Source organism: Polistes dominula, unplaced genomic scaffold (genome assembly GCF_049000335.1).
Source record: "Polistes dominula isolate Pdom_NZ unplaced genomic scaffold, Pdom_raw_medaka contig_11, whole genome shotgun sequence".
NCBI classification, from domain to species: Eukaryota; Metazoa; Arthropoda; class Insecta; order Hymenoptera; family Vespidae; genus Polistes; species Polistes dominula.
The window spans coordinates 3,756,166-3,768,868 of NW_028301154.1; the positions used below are offsets into that span (position 1 = coordinate 3,756,166).

Genomic DNA, 12,703 nt, shown 5'->3' on the forward strand with positions numbered 1-12,703 from the left:
AAATAATTTATTATATTAAATACTGTATGTATTGGTATTGTAATATTTTGTTGAAAATTTGTTTCAATGAAATGTACCGGATATCGGTAAAAAAAAGAGTTCTATTTTATCGACAAATGATAATTACCATTCGAGGATAATTATCGACGTGGTTTTAATCATATAAAATTCTTCTGAGATTTTCATTACCTTATCTTTCTCTTTCTTAGGTCATATATTTTCAACTACATATCATCGTTCCTTTCGACAAATTCAAAATATTTCAAATACCATAAATACTGATCCCAGTTATGCACCGCAAGATTATCGCGTTCCACGAATAAAACGATTTTATATATATATATCTTTAGCGTTCTCTGCACACCTCTACTAACATTTTCTCACTGACACAAGAAAACTCTCATACCATTTTAAATTCTTATATAATAAAACCATATAGTCGTATATTTTATCATTTTTCTATAAATTTAACCGAACACTCGTATACTTGCTAGGATCATCAAGATCTTATTAAATTTGAAATATTTCAAAAATGTTTTAGATTATACTTTATGAGATCATTGTTTTTTGAATATGAGTAAAGGTGTACGTGGTATTAGTTGGAAGATTTAATAGAATTACAAAAGGTACAATTTGTATTTTGTTGTTTTTGAAATGAAAACTTCTTTAGAATAGCTTTGGTTTGAAAAAATGAAACGCGATGATGTAATGGGAAAACGAAACTGGAATTTGCAAACATTTTTTTAAGTGTTTTATTATTTACTTTCTTTGTAGTTATTATTAAAATGCGCGCCTGTATTAATGCAACCCTCCAGACACACTTTGAAAATGTTGCGTGCGAGCGCCATCTGTCGGAACGGAATTTTTTCAACCCGAAAGATAGACAACCCGTCATACATACGTGTATAAACAGTTTTGACTGGAAAAAAATTCCGTCCCAGTAGATGTCGCTCGCAAGCAACATTTTCCAAGTGTGTCTGGAGGGTTGCATACCAATAGGCGCGCATTTTTTATATATAAATAAATAATTAAATAAAAATAATTACAAATTAAAAGTACAAATAATATTATATTAGTATTATATAATAAATTATCTTTGAGACTTGTTTATTTGAAGGTTTCACTTCTAACTTGTGTGATATGCACACATGTTTTTTTTCTTTTGGAAAAAGAAAAAGGAAAATAAATTATAATAAGTTTTGTTTTCTTTGTCGTCAATTGTTATAAAATTCAAAATTGTTCAATTGAAACATTTTGTAATATTATTTCGTGTTGAAGAGAGCTCGTATGGCATTTTTTTAAAAGACAATAAAAATAAATAATCGCATAAATCGTTTTTACAGATTGCCTTTTAAATAAGATTCGATAGAAACACGTTTTTTCATAGACGTTTTAATTTCACATTATTTGACATTTTGACGAATCATTTTAGTTGCACGTTCATTTTATTTTCCAAAAATTACTTTTCCATCTTTTATCGTACGCTTTTTCTCTTCTTATTTGCTTCTTTTGTTGTTGTTGTTGTTGTTGTTGTTGTTCTTTTAAAATGTTAGTTTGAAAACTTGATATATAAAACAGCAAGCAAGTTGTTTATCAATGCCATATTTTGCGGGGAAAAAAGAAAAAAAAAAAACTCGTTGTGTTGTGAGTATACAACAAACAGAGTTATTTTCTCTAATAATATTTCCCATTTATTCCCTTGCTAGATATAAATATGTATTTCCTAGTATAACATAAATTTAGAAATGTAGAAAATTATGATCACAAATCTTTACAATATAGATCTTTTATACAAGTTTTATAAGTTGAAAAATTATGTATTGTTCTTTTAAAGAAAAACAACAAATAATAGAATCGTTAATTAAACAATAATATAAATTATGTAATTAATGTAAAATAATATACAATTTTATTGTATATAATTTTAAACAATAATATATATATTGTAAATTGATATAATTTAACTTAAAAATAATAACGTTAATTTAAATTTAATTTAATTAAATAATGAAATGTAACGATAATAATGTTTAGAAAAAAACTTTCTTTTTTCCTTTTTTTTTTCTTAATTCTTCTACATTATTATAAATATTAATATATATATATATAAATATTATAATTTATTAATATTAATATATTATAATTTATATAATAAATATTATAATTATTATTATATAATATTATATAATATTATATTATTATTATATATTATATATTATATATATTATTATATATATTATATAATAATATTATATTATTATAATAAATATTATAATTTATAATATTATATATATATATATATATATATATATATATTAATTTATTTATATATTTATATATTAATTATATATATTAATTATTATTTTTTATTAATGTTAATAAATAATATAATGGTAATTAATTTATTTAATAAAATTAATAAAAATATAATTAATTAATTAATTTTTATTAAAAAAATATATATTAATTATATATATATATATATATATATATATATATATATATATATATATATATATATATATATATATATATATATATATGAAATATAGAAAAAAAAATTCGTTGGAAATTTTGTAAATACGAAAAGAAATATACATATACACACACAATCACATAAATATAATGAAAAAATTATAAATGATTAATTAAAGAGTAGTAGGAATAAATTAGGCAAAACAAGAAGGGAGAAATAGTGGTAGGTTGTGGGGGTGTTTGAGTGGGGATTGTGCAGGGGAGGAAAGGATGGTGTTTAGTGCGCATACGCAGAAAAACGGCGCGATCAAAAGCATCGCGCTTGGATTGATGAGAATTTTCCGCTTTCAGTTGGTCATGGAAAACGGCGCGTGTCGGTACACGAAATTCTTTCGATCTGGTTAATAATATCCCTGCTGTGATTTTACGTTCGTGAAAAATCATTTTCTAACAAATTCTTCATTGGATTTATATATATATATATATATGTAACGAACAAAAAACTGGAGAGAAAATTTAAAACGTTTTTTTAACCCTTTGAGTGGTATGGTCGCATATATGCGTTTGGTAAAAATTATCAGAATGGTTTATCGACGCATATGTGTTTGTTTATATTAATTGTAAAATATAATGTAATGTTTATATTAATTCATTACATTATATATTTTTTTTATATTAAGAAAAACTTTAATTAACAAATAAATATAATAATTAATTTATTATATTCATATAAAATAAATGATAAATATATTTTATGATTTTATTTATAATTTCTTGTATTTATTTTATTTATATATTTTTCAAATATATTTTTCTATTATTTATATTATTATAATATAATAAACTTTAATTATATAATAAATATAATTTATTATTAAAATTTAGTTAATAATAAACAATTTCGTTTCTACAAAATATTTAACGTCAAAGTATTGATCACTCAAAGGGTTAAACGAACGAACGAACGAAAGAAAGAAAGAAAGAAAGAAAAAAAGAAAGACAAAAAAAGAAACACGTTTTTCAAAAGTACGATCAAAATTTTTAATCATTCAAGAAGGAAAGAAAGTAAAAAGACACCTTTGTATTTGTTTTCTCTCTTTTTTTTTTTTTATATATATGAACATTAAAAAAAAAAAATGAAAATACGAACGATCGATTGGTGTAGTTTTTTCTTTTTATTATTCTTTTTTAAATCGTTTAATAATAAATAATTCTCATGATAAAAAGTTTCGATCTGTTCTTTTTCAAAGTTAACAACAACACAACACGATCCAACGAATGATCTATAATAGTGTTGATAGATCGAACAAATAATTCTTTTAAAAATAAAATCGCTTTCGGTTGTTTAAAATATAAAATTTAACAAAAAAAATAAAAAAAAGAAAGAATAACAAGAAAACGAAGAAGAAACAAAAATTAAAAACCTCAAACATGCACGAGCAACACGTGATATATAAATTTGATTGAAAATTAAATTAAAAGGAAAACAAGGAAAAATATATATTCTCTTTCCTTTTTAAATAGCAGTGTTAACAAAATTAAGAAATAAATCTTTCGATCAAATTTAAATCGATAAAAAAACAACAACAACAACAACAAAATAATAATAATAATAATAATAATAATAATAATAATAATACAAATAACAGAAAATATTTCAAAAACACATACACGTAAAAAATAAAACATTTTCCCATTAATAGATTAAAAAAAAAAACAAAAAAAATTTACACAAATAGTGTTCTTTCCTCCTTCGTGTGTGAAATGATCAGACAATGATCGAAAAGGATCGATAGTGATACACAAATACACACGTATGTTCGATCTTTATAAAAAAAAAAAAAAAATACATCAATTTTTTCCATAACTAATAAAATTTTATATTATATATCAAATTGAATATAGTAAAACTAGGGAAAAAGTTTATTACATATATATTTATTATATATATATATATATATATATATATATATATATTTATATTTATATATATTTTATATATTTTTATATATATTATATATATTTATATTTATTTTATATATTTTTTATTATATATTTATTATTAATATATGTAATAAACTTTTATATAATAATAACTTATATTATTATAATATAGTATATTATTATAATATATTATATTAATATTAATAAATTATATTAATATAATTATTAATAAAATTATATTATATTATATATTATATTATATTATATTAATAGTTATATTTATTATTAATAATAAATTATATTATATATAGTATATTATAATAATACAATTTATATTTATATAGTACTATAATATAGTATACAAATAACTATATTATAAATAAAATTTTATATAATAATAACTTATATTATTATAATATAGTATATTATTATAATATATTATATTAATATTAATAAATTATATTAATATAATTATTAATAAAATTATATTATATTGTATTAATAGTTACATTTATTATTAATAATAAATTATATTATATATAGTATATTATAATAATACAATTTATATTTATATAGTACTATAATATAGTATACAAATAACTATATTATAAATAAAATTTTATATAATAATAACTTTTATATTATATGTTGATTATACATATAAAAAAAAAAAATAAAAATAAAAAGAACACTCGATTATTTTGTCAGACGTAGTAGTAGTAGCTTGTAGGAATTAATGGTTACGTGAAATTTTGCCAAGAATAAAAAAAAAAATATTTCCTTCGTAGTGAGGAGTGAGTGAGTGAGGAGGGGGTTAGGTGGGTGGCTTGGGGGTGGTTTGTCGGTGGTGAAAGGAAAAGAAATTACGTGCTATCTGATGCGAATCCTTCAACAGGTGGCCGAAATAAACGTCGTGGGTGGTAATACGTGAATATGCGCCTACGCGTGTATGTATATGAGTGTGTGTGCGTATGTATCCCTTATCTCATAGCATATTATAGGCGAGATTTTTATTCATTATTTTTCTATAAAAAAGAAAAAAAAATTCAAATTATGTCTCTAAAATTAGATTTACAAAATGAACAAAAAAATAAACAAAGATAGATTTAATTATAATAAATATCAAATCGTATTTGTGTGTGAATCAAGTTATTATATATGTATATATAATATCAAATATATATATATATAATTATATATTTAATATAATATATTAATAATATAACATATTTAATATTATATATTATATATATAATATAATATTATAATATTATATATTATAATTTTATATAATATAATAATAATAAATTAAATTAATATATAATTATTAATATATATATATATTATATTAATATATAAAAAATATTATTTTTTTTATTATTAATTTTAATTATTAATTATATATATTATATTATATAATTATATTTATTATATTAGAATTTGATATATATATATATATAAATTGTATATTATCTAATATACAATTATTCATTGTATATTAGAATATTATTGATTATAAATTAATACACAGTATAGTAATAATATAATAATAATTTTATAAAACAATAATATATATATATTAAATAATTTTATTATTTATTATGCTATTAGAATGAAAATGTATTTTATATTTAAATTACTGTTCAATTGAGTTATAAATTTTGATACACATTCGATAAATCATCATTCGTGGTATTAATATCATCTCATGTTTTAACATTATTTCATTATAAATCAATTGATTATTATTATTATTATTATTATCATTATTATTATTATTATTATTATTATATACATATATATTTATTCGTACTAAATTAAATACGTATTTCCTGATAAGAGTAATTTAGTTGAAATATTCTCATTGAATTTCAATTTCAATTTTAAATGTTCATAGATGATCAATAATACATAATAATATTTTTCAAATGTAATAATCAAAATAAGACATCGGGGCTATGGAATATGAATTCGATTAATTCGAAATTTGTTTGACTGGAATCATTCGAAATGAGCTTAAACAGATAAACAATAAATTTAATAGATAAAGTATGTTGAGATAGAAAATCGATGCTGATTAAATACGTTTGAAATCAATATTAATAATGTTTAACTCACTTGAAAATCTAGAAAAGAATGAAACTATCAAATGTGTGTATGTACGTATTTATGTGTATATGGATATCAAGATGATAACATGATTCTATGATAGAAAATAATCTATTTTTCTTTTTTTTTTTTTTTTTTTTGTTAAAGTTTAAAAGGAAAAAAAGAAAAAGATTTCTCTTGTGCGTAGGAGTCAAATATTTTGATGATTCAATGGCGTTTACTAAAAGGAAAGAAACAGGTAGAGGAAGAAATAGATAGAGAATAAATAGATTGACTGAAAAATAGATAGAAAAGAATAGAATAGAAAGACAGACAGACAGAGAGATAGAGAGAGAGAGAGAGAGAGAGAGAGTAGGAGAGAAATAGAGGGAGAAAGAGAGAGAGAGAGAGAGAGAGAGAGAGAGAATAAGAGAATTAGAATTTCTATTTTTGAATAAGATCTTTGATCTTGTGACCTCGATTTATGTAGATCAGATTAGATCAATTCAGTTTTCTTTTGCTAAAAAAAAAAAAATACTTGCTTTTTAAGTTAACCCATTCTTCCTCTCTTTCTCTCTTTGTTAAATAATCAATTATTCTTTCTCTGTCGTATTAATTTTGTGTCTACGTTTTATTCTTATCTCCAATCATTTTCATTCATTCATTTTCATTCATTCTTTTACAATTCCTCTACTTTTTTGTTTGTTTGTTTTTTTTCTCACAATTAACTTCATTTCAATTTTAATTATTATTTAAAATTACATATTAAAAAGTATAAAAGAAAGAGGTAGATAGATAGATAGATAGATAGATAGATAGATAGATAGATAGATAGATAGATAGATAGATAGATAGATAGATAGATAGATAGATAGATAAATAGATAGATAGATAGATAGATAGATAGATAGAGAGAGAGAGAGATTATATTTCATATAGAAATAAATATAATTTTCAAAAACAAAAAATATATATATATATATATATATATATATATATATATATATATATCATATTTATATAATAAAATTATATTACATTTATATATTCAATTAATATATTATTTATATTTACTTTGATTTCTAAGTATAATATAAATTATTTATATACATATATATCTTATAATATATTTAATAAACATATTACAATTTATTTCTACTATATTATATTATTATATTATAATATATATTTTTAATATATTTCACAAAAATATTTTAGATACATAAGATAATAATAATAATATAATATATAATAATATAATAAATAAAAAATTCATATTAGATATATATATTATATATTATTATTTATAATAAAATTATATTACATTTATATTAATTGATATATAATTTATTGTTACTATGATTTTGAAGTATAATACAAATTATTGATATATATCTTATAAAATATTTAATAAATATATTACAATTTATTTCTACTATATCATATTATTATATTCTAATATATATTTTTAATATATTTCAAAAAAAAAAATTTTATATATATAAGATAATAATAATATAAAATATAATAATATAATAAATAAAAAATACATATTAGACATATATTATATGTTATTATTTATAATAAAATTATATTACATTTATATTAATTGATATATAATTTATTGTTACTTTGATTTTAAAGTATAATACAAATTATTGATATACATCTTTATAAAATGTATTTCAAAAAAATCAATATAATACATACAATATAATATACACCTACACACAACACCCCCACAAACATATATGTATATATGTATATATTTTTGATATTTTTAAAAATAGATTTCCTTCTACGTGAGATTAGAAATATTTCATTGGACGAGTTACGCACGTGTTAAAACTCATAGCAACATTTTCATTTGGTTTTTGATCATTGCTTTGAAAATATCTAACAACTACTCAAAGTGTTTTTCTTAAGAAAATCTTCTCTCTCTCTCTCTCTCTCTCTCGCTCTCTTCTTCTCTTTTATTTTTCTTTTTAGGATATAGTAGTAAAGCACAGTTTTCTTCATCTTACATTAGTGCTTTCGTTTAAGTCGCGTCGTTGAACTAATGTGTGTAAGAGTACTTTAAAAGCTCCAATTCAAACAAATATATCGAGATAAAAGAACACTCGATCCTTTTCGTTCGTTTTCTACAACACCACCCCCTCTCCCACCTACCCCCCTTTCAACTATTACACACATCAACACATCTCTAACACACATCATTTTTCGAAATCATACACACGTTATTTCTCTATCACTTTTTCCAATTATATTTACGAGTATCTTCTTAAAACTTTTTTAACCCACAAACAAACAAACAAACAAACAAACAAACAAACAAACAAACAAACAAACAAACAAACAAACAAACAAACAAACAAACAAACAGACAAAAATAAAAGAATATAAAAACGGTAATCCAATTATTATTCCCAATGATATAATTATTATATTAATTATTATTTGCAGATATAACATTAATAGAATTTCGCGTGTTTCGTTAAAAAGTATTAAACAAAGTATAAATAAAAAAAAGAAGAGAAAAGAAAAGAAAAGAAAAGAAAGAACACATAACAACAACGAGTAAGATTAAACTAAAAGTGTGTTGTATGGTGGTTGGTTGTGGTGGTGGTGGTGGTAGTGGTGGTTTTGGTTAAACGTGTGAAAGAATTTTGTGCTCGTGCAAGGGGTGAAATAAATAAAAGAAGAAACAAAAAGAAAAGAAAGGAAGAGTTTCAAATTGAAAAATATACGAGTAAGGAAGATCAAAATTTGTATCCTTTTTTAAAAAAAAAAAGGAAGAAAAAAATAAAAAAATAAAACGATAAAAGAAATATTTAAGAAATAATAAAAAAAAACCCTTCCCCCCTCCCCTCCCACCCCCTAAAATAAAAGAAACCCATAGAAGTTCGATGATAACGATAAGAAAAGAAAAAAAATCGTGAACTGGTGGTAGAGGAGGAATAGAAGGGTTAAAAAAAGGGTTTAATAATAGCCTAGATTGAAGAATGATCGATTGTATATAAGGCAATCTACGAGCAAGTTAAAATAAGAAATAACACAGGGAGAGAGAGAGAGAGAGAGAGAGAGAAATAAGTTTAATTGCAGAGTGAGAAAAAGAAAAGAAAAGAAAAGTAAAGAAGGATTCGATTCGTACCATAAAAAATAAAATAAAATAAAATAAAATAAAATAAAATAAAATAAAATAAAATAAAATAAAATAATAATAATAATGGAATTAAACGGAAGTACAGATAATTACAATAGCAGCTATGATAACAGTACTAGCAGCTATGATAACAGTACTAGCAGCTCTGATAACAGTACTAGCAGCCTATCGGACGATTTAATAATGTCAAATATAAGCGTACGAATAATATTTTGCATATTTTACGGTAATATATTTATCCTAGGTGTATTTGGCAATGTATTGGTTTGTTACGTAGTATTACGTAATCGTCAAATGCAAACCGTAACAAATTTATTTATCACCAATTTGGCATTCAGCGATTTGTTGTTGTGCATATTGGCAGTACCGTTTACACCGTTGTACACGTTCCTGGGTGGTTGGATATTTGGAAGAATGTTGTGTCATTTGGTACCATACGCTCAAGGTGTTAGCGTATATATCAGTACATGGACATTAACTAGTATTGCGATAGATCGTTTTCTTGTTATATTGTATCCATTTCATCCACGTATGAAGATTGAAATTTGTTGGATCATTATATTTGGTATATGGATAGTTGCATTACTTTTGACGTTACCATATGGATTTTACATGCAACTTGTTGAACCCCATACTTATTGCGAAGAACAATGGCCGAGTGAACCGTTTCGCAAAGTATTCAGCTCGTTTACTACGATATTACAATTTCTTGTACCATGTTGCGTTATTACCATATGTTACATATGTGTGTGGATCAAATTAAACGACAGAGCACGTACCAAACCTGGCAGCAAAAGTAGCAAACGCGAAGAAACCGATCGTGAAAGGAAAAAACGTACCAACAGAATGTTGATAGCTATGGTTATTATTTTTGGTTTTTCTTGGTTACCATTGAACATCGTTAACATAGTCGACGATTTTTATCCGCCTGCCAACGAGTGGTCTTATTATGGATTATTCTTCTTCACTACTCATTGTCTTGCCATGAGCAGCACATGTTACAATCCATTTCTCTATGCCTGGTTAAACGACAATTTTCGCAAGGAATTCAAACAGGTGCGTATAATTACTGTAAACCTTTTTTCTTTTTTTTCTTTTTTTTCAATGATTCTTTTTTTTTATTCATTTCATTTCATTTCATCAACTTTTATCACCCTCCTTTCATTTTACTTTTTTTTTGGCTAACAATTTTATCCAATATTATTTTTAAATATTCTTTAAATATATTTAAATAATATAATATATTATAAAATAAATTATATAATGTATTAAATATATTTGATAAATAATATATATATATATATATATATATATATAATGTTTTATTAAATTTATATATTTTTTTTATTAAATTTTTATCATCCCATAATAAAATTACGATTGGAAGTATTTACGAATAAAGGTTGAAAGTTTGTAAAGTGGTTACAAAGTTTTACATCTTGATAATGTTAATTTTCTAACTATGTGCAAAATTACAGATTTCTAATTACGGTAATTTTCTAACCAACTCTCCCATAATAGAACTTTGATTTTACGTGCTTCCGTTGATTTAAATACGCTCATTATATTATAACGTAAGTTATATAATACTTTTTACGAACGTACACACATACAAGTGCACGTATATTTCTCTACACAGAGAATTATTATTATCATCGATACAGTAATTCTTAAGAATATTAATAACTTTTTTTTATTATTATTAGAAATAAAATCAATGATTAAGGTACCTCATTCATCGTGTGTGATCGACAATGTTAATTAAAATTCATTTGAGTAATATGATTTGTCGTTGGAAAGGGTTCTTTTTTTCATTTCATACTTTCTTTTTGTATTTTTATTCTTTTCTATTTTTTATTCGACTATTTTCATCAATAATTCATCGATTTCAATTAAACGTTCAATTAATGTTTCATTTTGTTCATAATAAGTTATATAATTTAAATACATTTAAAATATTACTTTAATATATTATTATATAATATATTTTTAATGATTTATTTATGATTATTATCATCAAATTATTTATCATTAATTTTATTGCAATCATTTCATTTCAATTTATTTTAATATTACAAATAAATACGATTACATTGTCATTTGAATACCATTTTCTGGTTTGTTCTTAACATTTATAATTTTCATTTTTACACCTGTTGAGACATCGTCCAGTGAAATTTGATATCGATTGTATATATATATATATATATATATGTGTGTTGCTGTTATCGTCGTTAGTTACATCAATGCATTGTTACGTTTAATTACAAATTTTGATGATCGAATGTCCATTCGCGATGGGGTAAATGTGTATGCAATTAACCGTACGGACGTCATCCTGCGAAGTTACTCATACAATGTTACCTATATATATATATATATATATACATAAATACGTGTGTCTAAACCCTAAATTATTCCTCATGCAAATATTACATTAGGTGTACATAATACACCTAAAGTTAGATCGAGACAAAGTTATATTACTATACCTAATCGAAGACTATCATTTAAATTAGGTTCAATCAAAAGATAAAGGATAAAAGAGGTCAATGTTTAATGAAAACTACAAAAAAAAAAAAAAAATACCAAAAATAATTATCAGAAAAATGTTCATTTTTTACTTTGATATGTATTATAAAAATATTATTCAATAAAATTTAATTAAATTCATTTAATCTAATTATATTATAAAACTAAATATATTATCAAAGTAATACAAATATTTCAATGATAATTAATTAGAATAAAAAATTATATATATATATCAATATGTATTTATGAAATAGATAGATAATGAAAAATATATGAATATATTAATTTTTATATACGTTTATATAGATGAAAGATGATGGTTTTAGTGATGAATACAAGAAAAAAGAAGATAACTATGTAATTAAAGATCATAGAAATAAAATGATAATATAAAAGAAATAATGAAGTCTAATTTACAGATAGTATTTACACAGTAATATTTTATAATATTTATTAGAAAGATAAATATAAATAGGGAATAGTAATAATTGGTAATAT

General features: G+C 21.9%; 1 protein-coding gene across 7 annotated transcripts in view; it reads left to right on the top strand.

Annotated features, from left to right (window-relative positions):
- The first annotated feature begins 2,834 nt into the window (after window positions 1-2,834).
- LOC107073310 (prolactin-releasing peptide receptor) overlaps window positions 2,835-12,703 on the top strand; it is a 60,770-nt gene continuing 50,901 nt past the window's right edge. For 2 of the 7 annotated variants that reach the window (XM_089178489.1, XM_089178494.1), the window contains exons 1-2: window positions 2,840-3,019; window positions 8,971-10,726. In XM_089178489.1, coding sequence (XP_089034615.1) covers window positions 9,734-10,726 — 993 coding nt within the window. In that variant the 5' untranslated portion in view covers window positions 2,840-3,019; window positions 8,971-9,733. Of the gene's footprint in view, window positions 3,020-3,421; window positions 3,502-3,565; window positions 4,290-8,970; window positions 10,727-12,703 lie in introns of those variants that run through there. The other 5 variants (XM_089178490.1, XM_089178491.1, XM_089178495.1 and 2 more) reach the window with 5 other exon arrangements.